This window comes from Argiope bruennichi, chromosome 10, assembly GCF_947563725.1.
Source record: "Argiope bruennichi chromosome 10, qqArgBrue1.1, whole genome shotgun sequence".
NCBI classification, from domain to species: domain Eukaryota; kingdom Metazoa; phylum Arthropoda; class Arachnida; order Araneae; family Araneidae; genus Argiope; species Argiope bruennichi.
In genome coordinates, this window is record NC_079160.1 from 108,786,983 (window position 1) to 108,809,851 (window position 22,869).

Below are 22,869 nucleotides of genomic sequence, written 5' to 3' on the forward strand. Positions count from 1 at the left end.
ATAAAAACAAATTAAAATGCCAATTCCATGCAAGATTTGGCGATATGGATTCTGTACATGCTTAATCCATTTGAGTAAAAAATATTGAAATTTTTATGGTTTTTGAACAGAACATCGAAATGTCATTTCTGAATCATCTTTTTTTTTCCCCCTTGCTAAACATCTGCAGTCAATTAATTCGGAAAAAGAAAGGTTCCCCGATTTCATTATTCCTTTTAATTTTCCCCAAAAGAGAAAACATCCAGAAGATAAGCTATTACACCATTTTGAGGTTACGCAAAACTAAATATGAAATCGAACAATTTACTTTAAACTAAATCATTAAGTGAAAACGATAATCATTGTTGACGTAAAGGATGGCTGTTTTGGTATTAGATGGAAAACCCTAGTTGAATTGGAAAACTTTTGCTACCCGTTAGGATATTTAATATAAACAAGATCAATGATAATCAAAAATGACATATTATTTTATTTCTTAAATGAAATATATACTGACTATTGTGTCCGTTTTAAGCCCCAAAGAGATAATCATAAAAATATTTTAAGGCTATAACTAACCTGATCTAATATCATCCAGCACTCATTTTAAGAATCTGCCAGCATATCAAATTAATAAATCATTATATTCGACTCTCAATTTACCCTTTTTTCATTCTAAATTTTCTTCCTTTAATTTATTAATGTATATTGAGAATTTTATGAGTAATATTTTTTTTCTTAAAAAATTCCTCATTTAGAATAAAAATGTCAGCTTCAAATTTAGAATAAAACTATTGCAGATGAAAATGAATAACTAAAGATTAAACTATTCTAAAACAACAATCTTCAAAAGAAAGGCCATGTCATTTCAAATTGCTTCTTTGCACCCCTTTAGAATGGTACAATAAATACTTATATCAGCATAGTATTACAAAAACTACTCTATATATCTACATCCACTGAAGATAAGAAAGATTCAAATCAATTTTGCTTAGTGAACGCTGATAAGAAGAAAAATGGAATACTGAAAATAAAAAACACATCTACATTATTTATTTTCCATAAATGTATATACATTTTCCTTCGTTGCATTGTTTGAATTTTAATATTGTGAATGTTGTTTATTCTAAAGATGATGGAGTCACAATAAAAATTCTATTTAGCAAAAAAAAAAAAAAACTAAGAAAAACAATCTAAAAATGAGTACAGCAAGAGAGAAGATCAATTTTAAGTTAAATTCGAGAGTAAATATACACCTGTAATATGTAAAACTCACACAAAATGGCATGCAATTACTAAATGAACAATAGGTAATGCCAATAAATAAATGTTAATGATTATAACTAAATTTTAATAATAATTGTATACATTAGCAGTAATTTTAATAAATAAAAATAATGCAATTTATGTATAAATAAATAATTTTAAAAACAAATTATTAGATCCTTTTAAAACACGGGAAAAATTATTCATTTTTGATTAATCACTTTGTACAACCGTAAAATCTTCTAGTGAATTAAGGCCTTAAATACTTATTCACTTACTATCATTAAAGATAAAGGATTAAAACATTAAGCTAACAAAAATAATTGAGAAATAAAAGATATATTTTTACTACTTTTAATTTTAACTTTGAATGAACCTACATAAATCTGAGCTAAAGCAACACTTTAGCATTATATTTATAGGAAATTCAAGAAGGGGGGGATTCAAAATACCAACGATTTTGAATTAGAAATCATGTACAGTTATAATAATAATAATAATAATAAAAAGAAAATGGTGCATAAATAAGCATAAAACAAAATTACACACATTTTTATCAAATTAGAAATAAATATTAAGTTCAAATGCAAAAAAGGAAAAAAAAAAAAAAAAAAAAAAGAAATGATGAATCCAGCCTGAAGACTTTCACAAGGGTCACCCTCAGACAGGTGACCCTTGAGTACACATTTTTATTTTTATTTTCTTTTTGACACTTAAGAAATCTCAGAAAAAGTAATATAAGAAAATTTCATAGATTGCTACAATTTTGAATTCCAAAAGACAATATTTCTTATGATTCAGCAAAGAATTCTTTTTGTTAATACTTGTAATTTTGTCTTGAATAGAGTAATAAGTCTCTGATACAATAATTATAGTAACATACAATATTTACACTGATTAAAAAAAAGAATTTATCACATTAATTCATAAATAATTTATAGATAATTTTACAGTTAAAACATAGTATATAAACAAAACCATAATAATAAATAACATAAACATTTAATAAATAACAGCATTTTTCACACAGATACTCTCTTTATACTTCAAGAACCATGAAGAAAGGAACATCAAAATCTATTAAATATATATATATATTGCAACATTAGGTCAAAGAAAAATTTACAATATTGCAGATGGGAGGGAACTTAAAACAATTCTGATCTTGTAGTCGCATATTGTCAGTTGTGTTGTTCAGATTTAGCAAAACTCTGTTAGAAATCAATCAAGTTTCATTCTTTCCCTCATTAAACGATCTCCTACAAAAATCAGGTTGATTATTTTATTTCCTGTTCTATTTCTTTATCTATATAAGATGGGTAAATTATTCAGTACCAAGGAAAAACTAGAATAGCAATTCCATGGCCGTCCAAACTGAGACAATAAACCATTTCTTCTAATCATCTGGGTGAAAGATGGAAAGCAATTTACAATTTCTTGGCAATATTCCCATTATAAGAAAAAAATTGAGTTTATCTCTAAATCAATAACTAACAGTTTTTTATTAAAACAATTTTATGATAAGAAATTACTCATATTAAAATTAAAGTAAGTAATTTACTAAAATATGATAATAAGAAACATTTATCTATATGCCTATAATAAAAGATACAAAAATAAGTTTTTATTTAACATTTTTTTTTCTCATACTTTTTAAAAATATGGATCGCTAATTTGAGATTAAAAACTCAAATGAATAAAACTTTTTGAAAAAAGCATTACAGTGAGAAATGATTCACAAGTAAAAGCCACCAACTGAAACAATTAAGCAATTTCATGTGTATATAAACAATAAGAAAAATGTACACCGTGATTAAGTCAACTAAGTTCGCCATAACAGAATGAAATACATTTCATTTTCTATCACAAATATATAATAGCACTTTTAATTTAATCTATTATGAGCTGCAGAACAACTTTTCTGTACTTATCTCTTAATGAAAATTATGGTTATGTTACCCCAATTAGTGCCAAAGCTGCTCTTTTTATTTATATAATTAAGCATATATGAAACAAAAGTTGTTACCTTTAAATAGTTAAACTGTAATGATATGGAAAACACATTTAAAGAATATGATTGCAGATATAAAGACTATAATACTACTATTTGAAAAACACATCTACATATGGCAAGTTAGCTAATTTTATCAATGGATTGTATCTGGTAGATGAAAGCATTGGGGAAATAATGGTAAGGGAGAAGGTGCATCAGTTCATGAATTAAAAATAATAGATCGAATTATAAAAAAATGATAGCGAGTTTATAAATAGAACTATTTCTTAGCAAAATTTGATTTATTGTTGATTGTCACAAGGATAAATTTCACAAATTACATTTAAATGCATGATGATAAGCCTAAAAAAATGTAGATAAAAGTACATTGCTTACAATAAACATTTATATAAATAATGAACCATTTGTCACAATTTTTGGCTCTCTTTTAAAGAGTGTGGAACCATCAGATAATCAAATTAATCTTTTTTTCATTGTTGTTGAAACTTTATGAACTAGTCTTGAGGGAGAGGGGGAGATTTTCCCCCACCCCCCCCAAAAAATCTAAGAATTAGAAAAAAAAAAAAAAAAAATCCTTTTCACACTGTGAATCTTTCATCTTGTTTATATTAAAGATAATTGAATAAATCTTTTCGAAATAAAATAATAGCCTTCAAAGCTTAACCTTAAAAGAGTGATCGTAAAAAACAAAATATACGGAGCTAAACAAATATGCACAGAAAACATAAATACTTCAATAGCCTAAGTGGTATGATGCAGAATTTCTTTACAATAAAATGTAAAGTATTTTTATTTTGTTTTCAAGGTTTAAGTTTCTACCTTCTATGAAAATAATTTATTGACAGTTATAGTAAAGATAAATTCTACAAATAATATGAAATCCCCGAATCTGATAAATATATAACAATCGAATTGAAGCCCATATACTGTAAAGAGCATATAATAAGAATTAGCAAAACATCTAAATATTGGTATAGTAAAATTATCAACATAAAACATTTTATCATATTTTCTAATGGGAACAAAAGATTTCAAAGCATTTTCATAAAAAATGTCATGAAAAAAACAAAAAAAAAAAAAACAAAAAACAAAAAAAAAACCAATTTTTTTTATAAATACTTAAGTTGAATTTTTACAACTTGAAATGTATATGCTTACAAAACCACTCCATTTTATGTTAATAAATTAAGAGCACAGAAAACAAAACATGCAAGTTAATACATAGCAATGCACACCACATAAAAAGAATTTTTATAGTAAATATGTCATTTCAAATGAGCTAATGCATTATTGAAAACAGAATTTTATTTCTATCAGTAAATTTTATGGTAGATTAATTTTTGCTTCAAGAAATTCTCACAACTGCAGAAAAGATAACATGCAGTTTAGTTATTTTTTAAAGAAAGTTTATATATATATTTCTAGCAAAATGTTTATAATTCTCAGGAAAAGAAACTACTGCTTCACAACTACACATCACAGGGTTTCATTCATATTAATAAGAAATTGTCACTATTTATGTTACAAGGAAATATTCTTATCTCTATGGGTTCGGCGGTGTTTATTTAAATTGCATTTCTGAGAAAATGATTTGCCACACAAATCACAAACAAAAGGTTTTTCATTCATATGAGTAAGACAATGTCTACCAAGACTACCTTTACGAGAGAATGCTTTGTTACACAACTCACATGAATAAATTTTTTCATTTGTGTGTGTAATTAAATGAGAATTTAAATAACTTCTATGAGAAAAATATTTTCCACACACATTGCAAACAAGTGTCTTCTCATCTGAATGTATATGATGATGTTTATTTAAATGACTCTTTTGGGAAAATCCTTTGCCACATATTTCACACTTAAAAGGCTTTTCATTTGTATGAGTAAGATAATGTGTACGTAAACAATCCTTGCGAGTAAATCCTTTGGAACATACATTGCATATAAATGATTTTACATTGCTGTGAGTAAGATAATGGGTATCAAAATGGCTCTTCCTTAAAAAAGACTTTCCACAAAGATCACACACAAAAGGATTTTGATTTGAATGAATTTTATAATGCTTGTTAAATTTAGACAAGGTTGAAAATGATTTGCTGCAGATATTGCATGCAATAGGTTTATTTTTGTGTAGAATACGATATGGATAAATTAGGCTCTCATTCTTTGCAAGTTCTGTTTCACAATTTTCCTCTAGATTAAGAGGGTAAATCATATCAAGTGTACTTGAATTATCACTCATCTTGCTATAAAGAAATTAATACTAGAATATATAAAATATAGCATCTATCTTTTATCTCCAACATTGAATTCCAGTTCTCCAGTACATATTAGCACATATTTGATTTTCACAACAAAAAAAAGACTTTAATGATATTCAGTATGAAATAAACAGTTGCAATATTTTTTAAAAACTTCTTTTAAACATGCATTATTGTATTAATGAAAAATAATTTATTTTCATTTTCCCCCCCGTCAAAAATTGTTTCAAATCCTTCAAACAATGATGATAATTTTCTTAGAAACTGACATCTCCACGTCTTCTGAAAGAGAAAAGTTTATTCTTAGCATTATTATAAATATTCACATTCTTTAATTGTGGCATAAAATAAAAATAAAAAAGAAAGAAAATTATTAATTATATAAGATATTTTTCAGAAGAAACAATATTAATATACAATATATCAAGGTAGAAAATTCTTTTTGAATAATAATATATGATTAATCAAGGTAAAATTCTTAACAGTGAATCACATTAAAAATGTTCCATACTTTTTAAATAAAAATTAGAATTTAAATAAGAAGTAGACAGATATTGAAACAGATTTTAAATGTTCTTATGACTTGGATACATTTTGTTTACAATTATTGTCGGCAGTGTTTCACTATGATTAAAAAAACTAAATTTCTTAATTTACATTCTAGTTTTCAATTATCATTTGTATCATGCATAATATGCAAGATTCTTTGAAATACTTTAATTTTTTAAATGGTACTTTTCTGTCCTAAAATCCATATATTTAAAATGTACTTGACTGATGTCAAACTAATCTAAAAATAACATTTAATCTTAAGTTTGTTATCATGTGTTTCACTCCTTATGTATATATTTAAAATAATTGGCAAAACCAAATAACCATTTTCCCAAATACAATCCTTCTACTTTTTTTCAACAATATTTATTTCATGTGAAAATCTAGATACATCGTCAAAACTTCCTACCCTTAATTACCACCCTTTTTTTAGGGGGGGGGGGGGTCAAAAACTTTACATCATAACCCTCCCGAGAGAAAACACCACTTTTTAAGATTAAAAAAGTAATTTAGGAATCAAGGTAAGCAAACCAAGATTGTTAAACTGCAAAATTATTATGATATTTTTACAGTAACAATAGCAGCTAAAATAAGATCAGTTATATTAACTAACTGTTCTAGAAAACAACTGCTAAAACAAGATACATTATCTAAAATTCAGCAAGGAAAAGCTTGGAAAAAGTCATTATCACAATAAATTTTTTCAAATAACACAAAATATTATATAATATTATAAAAATCAAATGAAATAGCTTTCTGCAACCAAAACTGGTTTTTGGCTATTCCACTGGATAAAATGAATTTCTCACTTTTGATATTGTGTTTTTGAATCAATTTTTCTATTTGGTTATGAAATCTTTAATGAAATTGAGATATAAATATGAAAGAAAAGCAGGTAATTTTACAGTAATACAACAAGCAAAATTAACAATTTTAGTTGAATGCTTAAAATTGTTACCTTGTAAAATATGCAATTAATATCTAAAATGATATCCTGCTTTAAATTTTATTTTAAAATATAACAAAAATTAAATATTAATTTAATTTAACAGATTTCAATATAAAAAGAAGTCTTTCCAAATATGTCTTTTTTATCTATCAATCCATCAATAAAAGTTGAATTCATCATAATTTTTGTAGACATACATACCCATACAGGAATTAAACATTCATAATGCAGAATAATATAAATACTAATGTATAATAATACAGAGAAGCTAAGAATTAGACTTTTGCCTAAAATAATCTTGATCATCACTAAAAAAAATTAAATCCACCTTCATCATTGAATGATTGTAGAAATCAAGTCACATTGCAAATAATACACAATTTAGAACAAATACAATTCTTGTTTCTTGATATTTTACTGAAATAAATAATTTCTTTCACACTAGAAAACTATTAAAATATATTTTTCAGAGGACTTATTGAATAGTTTCTAAAACAAAACTCTTTTCTTAATAGGAAGTAGGAAATAGAAGTAGATGTAGGAAAAGTAAATTAAGCAAACATTTCTCTTTTCTTTCTTTTTTTAAATTCTCAAATTTAAACTTTATACCAGAAGCTTTAATATTCTAATTTTATTGCTAACTTTACCTAACTAATATTTTTTAGGGATTTTTTTAAATGTATCTATGGCTACATTATTTATTTGGTAATTTTATGAAGAAACTTAATTCCTCAAATATTTGAATGACTGTTTTTGACACATCTATATTGGCTATAGTTTTAAAACTCATTTTAATACACAAATATTTCAATTTTGCTCTTTTTTTTGCTCAAAAATCAATTATTTATAACTTAAGATTTATTAATACAGATTCATATTAGAAAAATAGTGATTTGAATAATATTTTTAAGGAAAGTAGCAACTTCCATGCATAAGTTATGCTCATAAGATTCTCAATATTATTTTAATTATTATATTATAAGGTTTTAACATGATTTTATAGAGTTTAAAAAAGAAAGGTGAGTAGAGTACACTCAATTTTGAGATCCACTGAATGTATGATATTATTTTTAATTACATTGTCTTTCTTACCTTTGAACATTATTAGATTGTTTTTCGCATCTATGAGTTTTAAAATAACATTGATTGCAATTTGCTTTTTTTAAAGATTTATTGGTAAAGATATATTAACGTATACGTATTGTTCCATTTAACATTTTTAAACAAATTCCTGTCATTTCAAAGAATCATGTTTTCATCTAAAAAAACTACTTTAAAAAAATGTCAATAAATAAATAAAGCAATTTGAATAACGAGCAAAATTTAATATCAATTTAGGTCACATAAGCACCATATTTTATCATTGAGATAAAAAAGCAAGGAGGAAAAGGGTACTTACAAAAGTACTAAAATATACCCTTTTCCCGATGAAAAGTTTCGGGAATGCTTCCGACGTCGCGGATGGTCAGAATGTTGCCAGTTTGTTTACTTTTCGTATCGCCAAACTTGCCTAATGTTAATCGCTTCATAGCTCTCTTTGGTAAACCTTGCGCGGTGCAATATGCGCAGTAATGCATTTCTTATACCACAATATATCTAGCGCAGAAAGTAAGAACTAATTTTTAAAGCGCAAGGAAGGTAAGCAAGCAAGGTAAGGTTTTTAAGCGCAAGCAAGGTAAGTGTAGGAACCACTTACTTTTAACAAATCAAAGGGCGGTATCAATAACACATGCTAAGAAACAAATATGCACCCGAAATCAGTGAGTTATCGCTCATTTTGTTTACTATTTGGCGATTATCTCTTGGCGATCATCCACGATATCGGAAGTATCCCTTAGCTTCCGGTTTAATTAAGCAGTCTACCATGTGGACAAAATGCAATAAAAATAAAATTGAGAATTGGGCTGAAAGTTATTCCTTTTTATCATTTAAAATTAAACCTGCATATAAATTTGGCCTCAGAAATTTCCCTCTGTATAATTTATGTTCAGCAAATAAGTTTGATTGAAGAAGACATAAATCAATTCCGAGGGAAAATCGAAGGACATTTTTGCATGCGAATGAAATTAGAAGGACTGTGGATTAATTTTTAGTTTTGTTACTCCCCCCCCCCCAATTACCTTCTTTGCATAGCAATTAAGATCCTTTATCTGCGAAGAATAGAAACATTTTATAAGATTTTTAAGATCTTTTTTTCCGATTTTAATGGAGAGCATAATATGGGAATTTCAACTATGAAGTCTTCAATCAGTGACATGCCAATATAAAAGGGCACCTACCGCAAACAATTAAAATTGCGCCCTCCCCCCGCTCTCTCTTTATATTATACGTATGTGTGTTTGTCTGTTTAAACATCTTTTAGCAGTCGCTTGTCCAAACAGAAGAAACTTTTGAACTTCATAAATTTTGAATTATTTCTCCACGCGCGCCATAATTTACGTACAAAGCGATTAGCACTGCGTCAGTTTGCATCGCGATATAAAAGTAGAAGAATAAGAGACCAATATTTTTCGCTTCACTGCTTTTATTATGAGATTTTGATAGGAATTTCTTTGACATGTGTATCTTAGGAAAGGGAAATTTAGGTATCTTTAAAAGAATGTTGCAAGCATTAGGGATTTTTATCCCTTCACTCGGAGCGTGAGAAAATGCTGAAACCAGCAGTTTTAAGAGCGCTTGTAAAATTAATTAAATAAAAAAGTGGAAATGGATCAGGAAATAAAAGAACACTTTAGATTGAAGTTTATATGGTTTAATTTAGGATAAAAATTAGGAAATTAATTAGGATTTAAATTAGTTAGTTTAAGAGATATCATTTTATCTTTATCTCCCTCTCTCTCTACATATATATATATATATATATATATATATATATATATATATATAATACTTTCGAATCCTGTCGGCTTTTTAATATGTAACATTATTTGTTGTGAAGCAGGATGCAGTTGTGACCAGCAGTGAAGAGACATTTTAACATTTTTAAATTCTTTTTAATATCCATCGGGAAAGCATAATTATTTACAAGCAGAGACGCGGACAAGGCGTCCGCCACAGCGCAGTACAAAAGCCAGAGTGGGGAAGAAGGGGCCGAAATAAATTATCCCTCGCCTTATATAACCTTAGATTTTGATAGGGAAAATATCTCTTCACAGTGCCAATATATTAATAAGATACTGATAGGGATTTCTGACGCATGTCGATCACATGTAAGGGAAACACAGGGATCTTTTAAGAAAGAATTTGCTTGATCAGCGGTATGTTATCTCTTCACGCGTAGTGTGGGAAAGTTAGATTTTAGCTGATTCAACAATTTAACAAAGCTTTTCTTGAATTAATTAAGTAGAAAAGTGGAATTGGATCACGAAATAAGAGAATATTTTTAGAATGAAGTTACTATGGGCTAAATTAAGATAAATTCTTGGAAATTAATTAAATTGAAATTGAGAGTTTAAAATATCATTACATATATATATATATATGTAGAGAGAGAGGGAGATAGAGATAAAATGATATCTCTTAAATATATCTTTAGATATCATTATATATATATATATATATATATATATATATATATATATATATATATATATATATATATATATATATATAATGATATCTAAAGATATATAAAATGCAGTTAAATCTAAATAATGATATATAAAATGTTTTGCATTTGATTCCTATCAAGTACGAAACATTTTATATATAATTTTTTAAATATTATAAATAACTTCACAATAACCGTTATATCGGACCAGTCTTTGGATAAATAAAATAAAATGTATCATAAAAATATTTCAAAAACAAATTTTATAAAATTAGTTAAAAATTTTATGGTAAACTTACACAAAGAATTTTCTCCTTCCTAATTTTAATAATTTAAATTAGAACCAAATAAAAATTGAGATAGTTTGTTGTATGAAACTTTTAATATATTAAAGAAATACAAATAAAAAATTATTTATATTTATATCCTTCATAAAAAAAATCGTACGTCTGCCTGTGACACGATAACTCAAAAAGACTTAGATGAATGAAATTTGGTGTATGGTCTTGACACGGAATTTTTATATTTCTATCAAATTGTGAGCGAAAGGGTTCAGAGGAAGTTTGTCTGTCCGTTAGTTCGAAAATATTTTAGCACGATAGTTACAAAACGAAGAAAGATAAATGGATAAAATTTGTTACACAGATTTAACATCTAAAATGTAGATACTCGCTAAATTTGGAACTAAATCTGCCAAGAGGTTGGCTGTCTGTCGGTCTGTACTTTCATAAGCATGTAAACGCGATAACTCAAAAACACAATGACTTAAATATATGAAACTCATTATGTGATTTTGTACCGGCAATTGAAGTTCTGTGTCAGATTTTTGTTCCAATTTGTTGGAAACAAAACATCTAAAAGTTAAATTCTATCTTCGAGTATCTATTGCTAGGGATTAATCGCCAAGCAGCACACGAGAGATTCAGCAAACTTGCTAAATTCGCACCATAGATTAATATTTCGAACTTTCACCAATGCCATGCAAAGTTTTCGCGGCATTATTCTATGCAGAATGAGAGGGATAACACCTTTATTAAAGACAGTATGACAAAAAGTTTTTGGGAGACAATTCTCCCATGATTTATATTATGATAAACAGATTCCTTACATTATTATTGTTGAACAATATTTCTGCTACATTTTTCTATTTATAGTGAATGCCTGTCTCTCTGTACTAGTTGCAATCATTTTTGCATATTCCATGACTTTGTTGTGCATAATTATTTACTAAATTAAAGTATTTTTACAATTATTATTATTGTTCAGTGGTTTATTAAGATATTGTGCATAAAAACATGAGTATTGATTACTAACTTCAGAATTTTCGTAGTTAGAGTAGTTTTTTATTTTAGCATATATTGTTTAAAAGCATATTGTATTTAAAATTTTTGTATTTTGAGTATGGATTATCTTGGCTTTCATTCGGAAGTGCTAGTGGCCAATATTTGTAAACCCATGAGGTCATGTCAAAAGCAACTTATACAAACCTATCAGTAGACATGTATTTAGAGAAGGAGAGACAGCAGAAGATTTTAACATTTCTTTGGTGACTGACTCATCCCGCATTGAGTAATTGATTACTAATGACAATCATACGTGTGACTCTTATTAAAAAGCGTTCTTAAAAAAGTGATAACGAGTGGAGTGGTTAACCTATGTGGTGACAATATAGGTTGCGCAGACACTTTTCAGAGAGATGGAGTTGGTTTCTAATTGAGATGATTTCACTTTAGGTCCGAAACTTAATGCGACAGTGTTTTCTAATAAAAAAACTTAGAAATTTTATTTTTGATTTGATTTCTAAATTTATATAGCTCATTAAAAAGCACTGTGACTATTTTACTTGTACATTTTGTTATTGAATATTTATCCTACATTCAATAGGCAGCATGAATATAAATTAAATTAAAATTAAAGTAGTATAATTAAAATAGTATAATTAAAATTTGCTTCTAATATAGCACAATATGTAAGTCAACCAACTGACTCTCCGACTCGCCACACGGATTTAAACCATAAGCTGAATGATTGGACCGCCGCACGTCACCGGCCACGGTACAACCCTACCCGAAGGAAATACGTCCATCATCGATGGGAGAAGTCAGATCTCTTACGTATTTGTGTACCCTCCAGGGTGGCGAGATCCAATCACCATGCCGGAAGCATCTCATCCTCATTTCGAGGTGCCCCCCGGGGTTAACACAATATGTAATATGTTAATTAATCTTAGAGTATCAAGGAGGGAAAAAATTACAGCTTTAATGGATTAATACCAACAAAAAGTTTTGCAACCGATCGAATTTGTAAATTCTTACTATTTTTCTGCATATTAAATTACTTTTATAATATATGTTGGAAATAAATTATCCAAAATGTGATTTTGTTAATGAAGATATTAACAACGCATCGTTACTGTAAATAACCAGGAGCTCTAAATAATAATACGTTATGTAACATGTGATCGACAATCGAAAGCAAATTTAGTATTTTAAATACAACGTTATTTTCAACAGTCAATTAAAGATCCATATAGGCAAATTGTATATTGATACAATAATAATTAATACAAAATATCAACTTGTTCATAAATTATAATTATTTAAAATCTCCAAATGCGTGCTTATCACTTGCCGAAGGTAATTTAAAAAAATTCTGCATTGTACTACATAATAAAATACCATGTTCATTACCTTTTTTTTTATCCTAAGCAGCATTAGAATGAAATAATATTCGTTTTGTGATAACTTAAAGAAACTAGTAATAAACATGCAAATGCAACTGTATTATGCTGCATTGTACCACTTTGCATTGTACTGTGCAAAGAGCTTTAATCTGCCAGTGAATAAGATAATTCACGGATAATCCAATGATAGATATTCAGTATCAGATATGGATAATATATCCAATATCTAATCAATGGATAATTCATGAATTTCCAGTATCTGATAGTTAACTGTAATACACAAATGGAGCTCACTTTCCACTCTAAAATCTGATTGCAGAACATTTACATTTATTTTACAGTATTTACTTTTAAAAAGAAATATGCACAATTATCAATAAATCAAGATGAATATTCTAAAAAAGTGCTTAAAACTTATAAAATTAAGAAAATTCTTTTTTTAATATGATATACCACAACAAATAGAATTAAAAAATGCAACCATTGATTATTATCTGGAACAGAATTTAGTATAATGATGACTTTATGCAAAGAATTTTAAACAGGAAAAACAAACAAAAATTAACGCAACAAGTCATTAAAAAGATGATTTTATTACAAAAATGACAGATATGCATCCACATAACATACGTACTCGCAAACAGATTTCCACAATAAAATAAACATATTTAATAATATCTATCATGTTCCCAAAAAACAGAATACCAAATAACATATATCATAGACCAAAAAATATATAACATTTCGAATAAATATGACATAAAGAATAAATATAATATATCAAGATTTAATGATTTTAATAAATTAATACATTTACTACCATCAGAATTAAAAATGTCAATATTTTTAATATTTTCACCAAAAGTCTATCATGATGGAATTCTGGGAAGAACATGGTTACAATTATGTAGTATCCTACTATACTCTTTTAGTAAATACAAACAAAAAGTTACAACTTATGATCAGTTCCACACAACGAGTAAAGATCATCCATCGAGTTTATATTACCAGTTTATATAAAAAAATGCTCAAGATATTGGGTGTAGACATTATCAGTACAGTCATATAAAAACATAAGTGAATCCTGTAAATGGTGCATATTCTAATTTCTTACAATTGATGAATAATAATTTAAAATGTCAAGACAATTTTTTTGAAATTTGATAAATGAAATTCCAATATTGTTTATCCAATATTATCCAAAAATTGAATTTCTAATATTATTTTCCAATATTATCCAAAAACTGAATTTCCAATATTATTTGTCCAACATTATCCAAAAATTGAATTTCCAATATTATTTTATTTTAACATCGAATAATATTTGTAGGTATTATTACAAGATAATCTATAATTTGTAATGCTACACAACCAATTTATTTTTAAAAAATTATCAATCTGATTAAGAATTAAATATATAAAGTACAACAAGTTCCTTTAACAAAAAAAGCAATAAATGTAAAAGAGATAAAATAATAGTTCATTTATGCCAAAAATAAAATATTGCCTAATTTCTAGAAAATCTTCTCAATCTACTGTTTAATTAATTTTTCATTATTTATGGTTACAGTTAGTTTTCATTAAATGACTTATATAGTGTAAAAAATATTAAAAAATTCTCCATTTTAATTTAATAAAACATATTCCATGGTTAAATTTATAAAAAAATTCGATTAAAAAGATTAATTTAAAAAACAAATTTAAAAGCAGGAAACTATTTACACCAATTCCATAATTAAAACATACGATTGCTTATCATATTTCTGTGAATAGGGAACATAATTCATAACAAACAGAATAAATTACAATATATCTGTAATGAACTTGCATTAAGCTTTCAGTATGATTTCATATTAAAATGTTAATCAGATAGATAACCGTAAAATAATTAAAAGGAAATACTTTTATTTACAATTTTCTGCAGCAAAATACAAATGCTTATTAATTTATTAAATACAATATAATATATACATTTTAATATTAATAAGTTAATTGATAGTACATTAAAATATAAGTTAATTCAGATATGCATTTTTAATAAGTTGCTCTCTATGAAATAAAACACGAGTAATTAAGTCATAAATATCCAACCAGATGTTTTATAGAAAAGGAAATATATCAAATGTCAAAAAAGGGTTTAAGCTGGTGTTATGTTTCTATCTACCGGAGTACGATGATCTGCTGGTGTACTGTCAAAAGTTCTGTGTGTCTCTTAAACTAAAAGATACAGCCATTCATTTGGGAAGAAATGCTGAATTATTAGGATGGAACAAAGATTTGTAATTAAATTTACCTCAAAACTTGGTAAAATTACCTTAAGAAAGTATTAGTTGATGAAGCATGCTTACGATGAACTTTATATAAGAAGATAAAACGTTTTCCAAAGATACATTTTTTTTTTTTTATAGATGAGACATTCTAGAACACGATAAAAGTACTGATTATCTAACTTATCTAGAAAACATGAGATTACTGAACAAATGTGGGGTTTCAGTTTAAATCAGTAGACATAGTCTCGCATAATCTCTAATATATTCTTCTTCTTTTCCAACTTAAAATTGTGGACCTTGTTAAGGGTCACGAATGCCTTGCATGGCTTTGGCGAACAATAGTTGCGAAATATTGATATTTGATATTGGAAGGCGTTTTTCCAACTGATTGCAACTGAAATTTGAAACCGAACTACAGTTGGTGTCGCAAGCTCATATACCGAATTTCACTGATTTATGTCACTGCCGTTACGCGTATGCGACAATACAGAAAGACAGGAGGTCAATTTTTTTGGCAGATTTATTTCAAAATCTGACACGAATTTACATTTTAAGTGCTAAACCTAAGCACTAAATTTTATCTATTTAGCTCTTTATGTTTTGTATTTATCGAGTTCGCTTGTATTTCAACAACCAGACAGACAGACTTCCACTGAATGGATTTTTTTTTTTTTTCGGAATCTCCGATGGAATGGAAAATTTGGTCTAAGTTCTATATACCAAATTTTATTCTTCCAACTCAAAGAGTTTCTGAGTTATCGTGTTCACAGACAGACAGACATAACGCCAAAAGTGTGTTTTCCACACTCAGAGAGGTCTGTGACTTGCAGAATTGTAAAAATCTAGAACTCGAATTTTTTGAAGATTAAATTTTTTCCCATACTTCATACACGAGAAAGTAAAAAATATTGTTCACAAATGAGAATGATGGAGAAATCATTAAATATTAACAACAACAAAATAAATAGACATTAGAACTACCCTAAATAAAGATGGGGGAGGGGGAGGAATCAGCAGTAAATCTATTCCGCAACTTTGATTTATTTCGAATATCTTTAAGACACTGAAATGTTTTTTTCAACTGTACTTTGAGTAATACTCACATATCATAACTGTTTATATTAATGATTAATGTTTAAACCTATTCCAAACAAAACAAATTATTGAGAAATGTGACACTAGTATTATCATGTTTAACCATTTCACAGATGCCGTATTTCTATTTAATATGTATTCTTCACAAGAAGTTGGCGCGGAAACGTTTTCATACTACTGGAAATAAAACAATTGTATAACACGAAGCTGACAGCTTACTGAAATATTTGAAATGAAATGAATTAATGGTGGTAGTTTGCAAATCTAAGATTTCAAATGTTACGTTTTGTGCAAAGGATTTAAAAAAAAATTCAAAATTACAATTTTATCAATAAAAGTCATTTCAAATGCTCTTTTAAAAGAAAATGAATTAGCAACACTACAGGTATACACAAGTGTTTTTGATGGTGTGTGTCAAAAGAAGCCACCCAAAGAAAACAATTTTTTTTAACTACATAAATCACATTCAAACGCCTGCATCTGTAAAATTCACATTCAGATGTATTCGTAAATGCCTTTTCATATTCGATCTTTCAGAAAATGCTTTATTGCAGACGGCACATGGAAACGGTTTCAGATTCGTGTGAGTCAGCAAATGTGATTTTAAATGAGATTTATGAGAAAACGCTTTGTTACAAATATTGCAAGCGTGCGGCTTCTCTTTCGTATGCATTCGTAAATGCACCTGAAAAGATGTCTTGTGGGAAAATGATTGACTACAAATGTGACATGCGTACGGTTTCTCTTTCGTATGTGTACGTAAATGATTTCTTAAAATTGACTTTTGAGAAAATGTCTTATCGCATAAATCACATGCAAATGGCTTCTCTTTCGTGTGTATCCGTAAATGTCTCTTTAAACTCGCCCTTTGAGAAAACGTATTATTACATATGTCACATATAAACGGTTTCTCTTTCGTATGTGTTCGCAAATGTGAATTTAAATTTGACTTTTCCGAAAATGCTTTATTACAAATATGGCATACAAATGGTTTCTCCATGGTATGTATTCGTAAATGATTCTTTAAACTCGATATGTGAGAAAATGTTTTATTACACATGTTACAAGCTAGTGATTTCTCTTTCATATGTGTCCGTATATGCGTTTTTAAACTCTGCATATGAGCAAACGTTTTATTACAAGCATTGCATGAAAATGGTTTCTCTTTCGTATGCGTTCGTAAATGTAACTTTAAATGCGAATTTTCAGAAAATGCCATATTACACATGCCACAAGCAAATGGTTTCTTTTACACATAGATTCGTAAATGTACTAATTAGTTTTAGAGCTGAAAAACCATTTCACTATATAAGTCCGAACCACATATTTTCTCTATTTTGAAAGCAATAATAAGAGATATTTTTGAAATAATTCACTCAGAAAAAAAATTAGTTCATTAGTTACAAGTATACAGAATCTCTTCAGTTTGCAAATAAAATTTCAAATGCTGTTAATCTTTTTTTTTTTTTTTTTTTTTTAGTATATTATCACATATGATTTCTTTGGAGTACGAATAAAAAAAATCTTTCAATTTTTTTTTACTTAGAAATATGCTTTACTAGGTGAGTCATAAGCAAAAAATTTTTTATATGTTCGTTATGATATATGAAAAAAATATATCAATAAACAATAAAGAACATAGCGCAAATCAAAAATGTTAAACACATCTACAATTCTCTTCCCTTTTTTCAGCGATGGCTTTCATCAAAAGTATGCCATATGCTGGAGGCTTTAATTTAGGGGGTTTAGAGGTTGCCTTGTCTTCTTACTGTTGCCGGTTCCTGTCAGAAATTTCCGATGGCAGATGACATTGTTTCCTTTCTTAATCACCCATTCCTCAAAGTCACAATGAGAATTCGAAATCTAAACAAATAAAATAATGTAATGTTATTCTCTAAAACTTTTGTAATTTTTGAAAAAAGAAAACCGTCAACTTATCCAAAGGTAAAATTATTAAAGATACTTAAATATAAGCGCACAGAATAGAAAAGTACTTAATAATAAGCTCTTAAATACTAAATATAAGCACTGAGTAATAATAAAATTAATTCTCTCATATGGAACGATTGTTCCAACTGTGGAAAGGTCACATATCAGAAAAGAAAACAAATTAGAAAATATTTCGGCAATTATTTAATGCAGATACTGTAAAGTTTTATATTTGACAAGCGAAATGTTCTCTTCTTAACAATACGAAAGATCCTTCCCAATTAAATCTCTTCATATTCAGATATACAGAAAAATCCACTTGAGAGAAGACATGTATTTACTCAGATGGATTCAATAAAATCGTTATATATTTCGTAAAGCATTTTACTTTTCTATATGTAAATAATAATTACGTAAATTTTAATTATTATTCTGGAGTAATGTTATTCCATAGCATGTTAGTACTCAGTGATGGACTTGGGGGGGGGGGGTTGGATCTTAGTCAATGTATATTATAAGGCCCCTTTTTCAAAAACTGGTGAATTTGGTTTCACTTTTCAACAAATTTAATCAACGTGTTAATGATTTTTCTTTATTTTAACAATTCTGTGAAAATATGCATCTTTTATTTATTTATTTATTTAATTAATATGCATATCATAGGGATCTTGTAGGTTTAATGGGGCCTGTTATTAATAGACCAAAAATACTTTGACACCGAGAAAATCAACAGAGATGATGAACTTTCTACACAAATTGGTAAAGAATGCCATCGTTTACTTCTAAATTTAAAACATATTGAAAATATTTCTATTAGTGGATATATTTTAAGATGACCCGAAATTTATCGTTTTGCTTGGACACTTCTACCACAACATATTAGAGCAGCAATTTATATGTGGAGCTACAATCCCAACATCTAAAATGCTTGAGAGTAAATAAAAAGTTTTTAAAGATCATTCAGGTTTCTCGCTCAGAATTGTATCTCTGTTTATTACTTCATAAGTAGTACATAAAATAATCATCTTTTAGAAAATGTAAATTGACAAAGAGTTAATAAATAGCAATCCATTGTAGCGATCGCTTGGATAACTTCATCAACTTTGGTAATAAATAATGTTTTGAAAAGTCAGATTGTCACTTTGGATGATCAATAGAAACATATTTCGTCTAATGAAAACCTTTCTGATATAATATCTCGTTGTATTGATTCAGTAGATCGATTTCTATAGGAGCGAGTCTTGATTTTTGTACCAGTGTAGGCAAAATTGATTCCATCGAAGAACTATAGTTGACTGGGTATAAATATTTATTAATAACTTAGCCCCTATTTTTGAACAGTGACTTCATCAGCAAAATTTTTTTCTTGAGAAGCAATTTTCATAATAATAATAAAAAAGAATTCTTTAGTTTCCAATTCAGATTATCAGACAAAGAAATCTTTATGACACATTTAAGTAATGTGTAATGGGATCATCATCTTCCAGGTACTTATTTCAGAAAGAATTCTAGCTTAGAGACATTTCAAAAAGAAAGTATATCATTTACCCCTTTTCCAAATCCAATGCATGGGTTTTACTATTATATTTATCTTGACGTGTTCTTATTGGATTTAATGGCATAATAGTAATGGCAAATGTGTTTGGGGATAAACAGAGCAACTAGATTATTTTATACAGATTTGCTCACTTTTCTCAGCCATTCCCCTTCATTTTTATTGCATGTATGAATAAATGGAAAAAGTAATTTTTTGCTACTGATGATGTCTTCTAAGTCATTTTCCCATTTGTCGACAATAGAGTTTTGTATCCATGAACTAGTATCATTATTTACCACAATATCAATTATATTACCACCTACTTTTTGCTTTCTATTTGTTAAATGTATTTTGTCAAACATATTAGTAAAGAGACGTATTTAATTTTTACAATATTATTTAATTCATAAAGTTTGCAAAGTTGCTTTCAAATTTTGTTTAAAATTTATATACCACGGATTTAAGGTTTTATATTGCATAAGAGAGCTTTTACTTCAACATAATTACTAATTGCTGCTAATTTTATACTCAGATAGTTTTTAATAATGCAAGAAAATATTAAAAGACACAATTAGAAGCAGACTTCTCACTAGGCAATTAATTAAGTCTTTGGGACTGAGAAGGCTGCAGGCAAGTCAAAGAAAATAATGTTATTATCTTGGTAATATGTTATTAGATTGTGAAAAATACAAATTTTATTAATTATATTAAAATGTTATTAATGCTTAACCAAGTATATTTGATCAGGCTCTAATCTGCCTTCGTCATGTTGATTTGGTTATTATAACAGTTATAAATATCAAGCATCTGCTATAATGTTTGATAGTCATGAGATAATAGATAAAGATATATATTTTTACAAAATTATTAAAATAACAAATAATTTAAAATAAATATTAACATATTGATTAAATAAAAAAAAATGTAGAACTAGTTTATGTGAGAGTTTATTAAAAGAGAGGCCTTATAATTAAGCACTGCCCAGAATAGCAAAATACCTAAATTATCCATTGGGGACCATTCACATACCAAATATTACTTTGCATGCACCTAACATCTCTATGCATGTTTTCAATGAATTGTAATATCACATTTTCTTTAAAATATGTAACAAATGGATTGCAAAACGTAAATCATACAAAATACATGCTAATTATTATATCAGCATAAAAATACAGCCAAACTGTTAAACATTAATATTAAAAGGTGCAATTAACAATTTTTCAATCATGTGAAGAAAAACAATTTGCACAAATTATTAACAATAATGTGTTTTGACTATCAAAACATCATTGATCTTTACAAAAAACAAATTAAATCTATTTATAAATACCCAATGACTTTCCTTTCAAAGAATTTTTTCATAAATAATATTAAACTATTCATTTTACTTGTAAAATTGTAAAACAAATGACTTTCCCATTACAAACTTTTCAAGTTGTAATTAATAAAATTGAATCTTTGTGCCCCTCTCCCCAATAGCAGAAAATACTCTAAATATAACTGAGCCATTTTTGTATTTATTATTTGGTATTCAGAATTCCAAACATCGTAGAGATATCATATAACATTTTGCTGAAATGGCAGTAAAAAATATATAATAAATGATATTTATCCAATTAATCCAAATTATCATCAAAGTTGAATATGAATTGATTTTTACACACAGCATAGAATAATCTGTTATTTCTGCTTTTAATAATTAGTAGAAAATAAAACAAAGACTAAAAAATCAGAACTATCTTTTAGGTTTATAACAACATAGTGAGCCCACCAAATTTGAAATTTTTAGAATAATAATTTGCCAAGATTGGTATTAGATTTAAAACAGCGAATTAGATTTTAACTTAACAGTCATATTTATAGCAGATGAAAGTCAACTATCAATGCAACAGACTGCTCTCAAACAACAACAACAATAAAAAAAACACACACACATTTGTTCCATATATTAAATACTAATCAAATAAAAAGAAAAAAAATGTATCTTTTCTAATGAAAAATATTAATTCATTTTATAGCCCCTATTTTGAATCTCGACAGAAGAAATAAATAATCAGATTACAATTTTATTTTATAACAGGTAATGCAGTTAAGCAGGCATATTTTAGATATAAAAAAGAATCCGTGAAAGTGAGGAAAAATATTAATTGATTAAAGCTTACTTAACAATATTCTGCTCTTTTAACTTTAGTATATATGTAAGGCTAAACTGAAGACAACAAGTATTTTATTGTCCAACTACCAAACATTTCTTGCAAAATTTTTCAAACAGCCAAATAAATATCTATGTTTACGTTCAGACAATTCTTCAAGAATTAGTTCCCAATATAAATCTGTGTATACAGATGTGAATACGATCTCAGATCTTGATTCGCAAACCGTTCAAGAATCCGGATTGAAGAATCAGGAATCCGGATAGAAGAATCAAGAAAAGAGAAGTCACGAGAAAAAGATGATTTAAACAATAATTTATTTTAAATAAATAAATGATAATTAGTATTAAAATCATGCGTAAAAATATTAAATTAATTACTTTACATTACAGTCTTTACAAAATAATAAATCAATCTTCATACTCTCGAATCTTAATCAAACGATTCGCAAATTGAATTCACTTATCAGATGCAGATCCTTTGCACTTATCAGATGCATTTTGAGTATTCGGAGCTATCACGTTGTATAACAGTATATTATTGTAAACAAATTCGAACGTTTTATTTATTATTAAGATGGTTTTACGCTGTTTATATTCAAGTGATTGTAAACATACTCGAAGTCA

General features: G+C 27.4%; 2 protein-coding genes and 1 long non-coding RNA gene across 3 annotated transcripts; all 3 read right to left on the reverse strand.

The window, feature by feature from the left end:
• Positions 1–1,874: 1,874 nt before the first annotated feature.
• On the reverse strand, positions 1,875–8,771 carry LOC129989321 (oocyte zinc finger protein XlCOF15-like). Its single transcript, XM_056097776.1, has 2 exons — positions 8,423–8,771; positions 1,875–5,804 (listed from the first exon to the last, which is right to left on the reverse strand). The coding sequence occupies exon 2, from the start codon at positions 5,501–5,503 to the stop codon at positions 4,781–4,783; it is 723 nt and encodes a 240-aa protein (XP_055953751.1). The 5' UTR covers positions 5,504–5,804; positions 8,423–8,771; the 3' UTR covers positions 1,875–4,780.
• Positions 8,772–14,789: 6,018 nt separating this feature from the next.
• LOC129987433 (gastrula zinc finger protein XlCGF7.1-like) lies at positions 14,790–18,075 on the reverse strand. The gene has a single exon (XM_056095417.1). It carries the CDS (start codon positions 17,847–17,849, stop codon positions 17,088–17,090), a length of 762 nt encoding a protein of 253 aa, XP_055951392.1. The 5' UTR covers positions 17,850–18,075; the 3' UTR covers positions 14,790–17,087.
• A 113-nt stretch (positions 18,076–18,188) lies between these two features.
• LOC129987421 (uncharacterized) lies at positions 18,189–22,392 on the reverse strand. The gene is made up of 2 exons (XR_008785581.1): positions 22,253–22,392; positions 18,189–18,484 (listed from the first exon to the last, which is right to left on the reverse strand). It is a non-coding gene; the product is annotated as an uncharacterized LOC129987421 (long non-coding RNA).
• Positions 22,393–22,869: the final 477 nt, after the last annotated feature.

Coding starts and splice junctions, on each gene's coding strand:
- LOC129989321 (XM_056097776.1), bottom strand. CDS start 5,503: ATGAGTGATAATTCAAGTACACTTGATATGATTTACCCTCTTAATCTA.
- LOC129987433 (XM_056095417.1), bottom strand. CDS start 17,849: ATGTGTAATATGGCATTTTCTGAAAATTCGCATTTAAAGTTACATTTA.